We start from the raw sequence: 2,500 nt of genomic DNA on the forward strand, positions 1-2,500 counted from the left end.
TAGACATTTGCGGAATTGCCAGATCGATAAAAGGTGGAAGAGTAGCTTTGTTACCCCCCTCTCTCTCTCTCTCTCATCACACACACACACACACACACACACACACACAAATAATTCACTAATACTTTTCTTAACTGGACGTGCATTTTTGGCATATCAGGACTGAACTACAACGTTATAACCAAGGATAGGGGCAACACAACCATTGTTGCTACACGCTCCTGCATTTTTTGACTAATTAAAATCACTGTAGGGTACCTAGACAGAATATAAGAAAAGATTGCTATTTTTAGCAAGAGTGATGGGGTAAATGGTGTAAATGGCTACCAACACTTCCAGGCTTAGCTCTGGTTTCCTTGTCAGCTTCTGAATTATCTGGTTTGGAAAATTGAAGTGGAGGGTCCTGTCACAAGGATCTCAGTCATATCCCACTCCTATGAATAGTTTTTCGAAAAGTTCTTGATATTTTAACAAATGGAACCCTCTCGTCATCGCGGGACAATGAGTCTAGATACAAAACAAGTAACGCAACTTTAGTAACCAAATAAGTTCATCCCCATTTAAACAGAGAAATATCTATCTATATATATATATATATATATATATATATATATTGTGTGTGTGTTGCAGAATATATATATCTCTATAAAATATATAAGACACAAAAAGTTTGAATATGTATATTTTTATGCCAAAATCAAGCATTGTTGCCTGAAACCCAATCCGTTGCCTTAGAATAACATATAGTAATAAAGGGAATAGTATGGACAGAAATGAAACCGTGTTTGAAATAACTTAATGGTGCCTTTTTCGTTCATCAGTTGCATCTGTCTGTCACTTCAGGATTTTCACAAGTAAAGCTATTTTTGTGCGTAAATCTTTATAACTTGCCTTTATAGTTCAATCTAGAGTTTAGTTACCATTGGATGTACCATACTGGATTATTTACTGAAGCTATAGGCATGTAAGAAGGATTATCCTTTACTTGATGTCAGCAAGTTTTTCGAAAGTACTTTTTGGGATCCCCAACAAACTCAATTAAAGTCATTCTTTGGATATCACGGGCCAACACATAAGCATTTCAGATGGTGATCACATCATCTGTGGAGGAGAAGCCGCAGCCTTCTAACAGAATGGTCGCAAACTTGGCGACCGAATCCTGGATTGGCAGCCCAGATCAGAATCGCTTCTTACCACAGTCACACCTACTACGGAAGCCGGCGAAAAGTTAGTACAACCTCACTTTGCATCTATAACAAGTGTACCTATGCTCATGTCATGCGTTGCTGATCAAAGTGCCCTTAAGGTCTGAACATGCATGAATGTTGAGGTTCAGTTGAGTCTCAACCTGTGGGTCCTGCATGAAAAGTTTATTTGTTCATACATTATGGCATTCTATAGCACTAAGAAGTCAAAGAAAGGCGGTCTGTCATTATGTCTACAATGTATTGAATTACTACTACCAGTCATAATCTTTAGATATGCTCATGTCTTGAAGGCAGTTTCCATTTGACCTTCATGTTCTTCTTGTATGAACTCAACAACACCAAAAACTTCATGGAATCCATGTTGGGTGAAAGAGTGGTGGAATTATATTGATTTATGTTGAGCTGTATATAAATAAAGCTGATTCTGAGTATTAAAGGTTGTGGAATTTGAGGAAATACCTAGCTTCACTTTTGATTTCATTTGAATATCAATACAGTTTGGCCACAACACTGGTATTAACTAATTGGTACATTGGTTGCCACCACTGTTGCTTTATGGTCAGTTTTGGTCAACCCTTGGCTTTATGGACCTTAATGTAACTATTGAAAATGTGTATAATACTTTAGTGCTGGTAAAGTGCATGTTAAAATATAACTATTAGGTTATTCACAGTAAAAAGAGAGCCCACCCTGGGGCATTTCCCTTTAGACCGGACACCAATTAGTCAAATCTTTCCCACACTTCAGATACCCCTACAGACCTGTACTCCTTTCCCATAATTGTCTTAACATAACTTGTTCAAACAATCATGGGAATAGACACATTCTCAAACGGTTTAGAGGCTGCTTAATCTTTGCGTCACTACTGCATGGTAATTTGTGCTGTGTGCTATGGGAGCTCTACGTGAGGTGTGAGCTCACAGTGATCGCTCTGTTGCTGGGAATCTTAGAGCTGCAACAGTATCTTTCTGTAGACCAGTGGTTACTGTATTGTGCTCAATGAAGGTTACGTCACAAAGCTTTTCTTGGATTGTTAATAATTTTTTTAAACACTTAAAGATTGCTCTCATGCCTTTTTGATTTCAGTTTAAATTTGATTTTCTTATACCTATATCATTGAAGTAGGTTGAATTAATTAGTGTTAAACCCTTAATTGTTTTTCCTTCAGATCTTTGTTGCTGCTATTGGCTTATTACAGTCCTTGAATTGTCAAAGACCATTGTTGCTTTTGATGATTTGTTGAACAAACTACACCAGGTGTAATTAATGTCCAGTAAATTATTGCTGTCACA

At 37.2% G+C, this 2,500-nt stretch overlaps 1 protein-coding gene across 3 annotated transcripts in view; it reads left to right on the plus strand.

Annotated features, from left to right (window-relative positions):
• Positions 1-2,500, plus strand: part of dyrk1b (dual-specificity tyrosine-(Y)-phosphorylation regulated kinase 1B) — a 68,746-nt gene that overhangs the window by 29,491 nt on the left and 36,755 nt on the right. For 2 of the 3 annotated variants that reach the window (XM_052144059.1, XM_052144060.1), the window contains exon 1: positions 1-1,227. This exon is cut by the window's left edge and continues 914 nt beyond it. The exons of the other annotated variant lie outside the window; for it this stretch is intronic. In XM_052144059.1, coding sequence (XP_052000019.1) covers positions 1,086-1,227 — 142 coding nt within the window. In that variant the 5' untranslated portion in view covers positions 1-1,085. The remainder of the gene's footprint in view (positions 1,228-2,500) is intronic. 3 annotated transcript variants of the gene reach the window in all.

The sequence above is a fragment of the Xyrauchen texanus genome, chromosome 15, assembly GCF_025860055.1.
Source record: "Xyrauchen texanus isolate HMW12.3.18 chromosome 15, RBS_HiC_50CHRs, whole genome shotgun sequence".
Taxonomy (NCBI): domain Eukaryota; kingdom Metazoa; phylum Chordata; class Actinopteri; order Cypriniformes; family Catostomidae; genus Xyrauchen; species Xyrauchen texanus.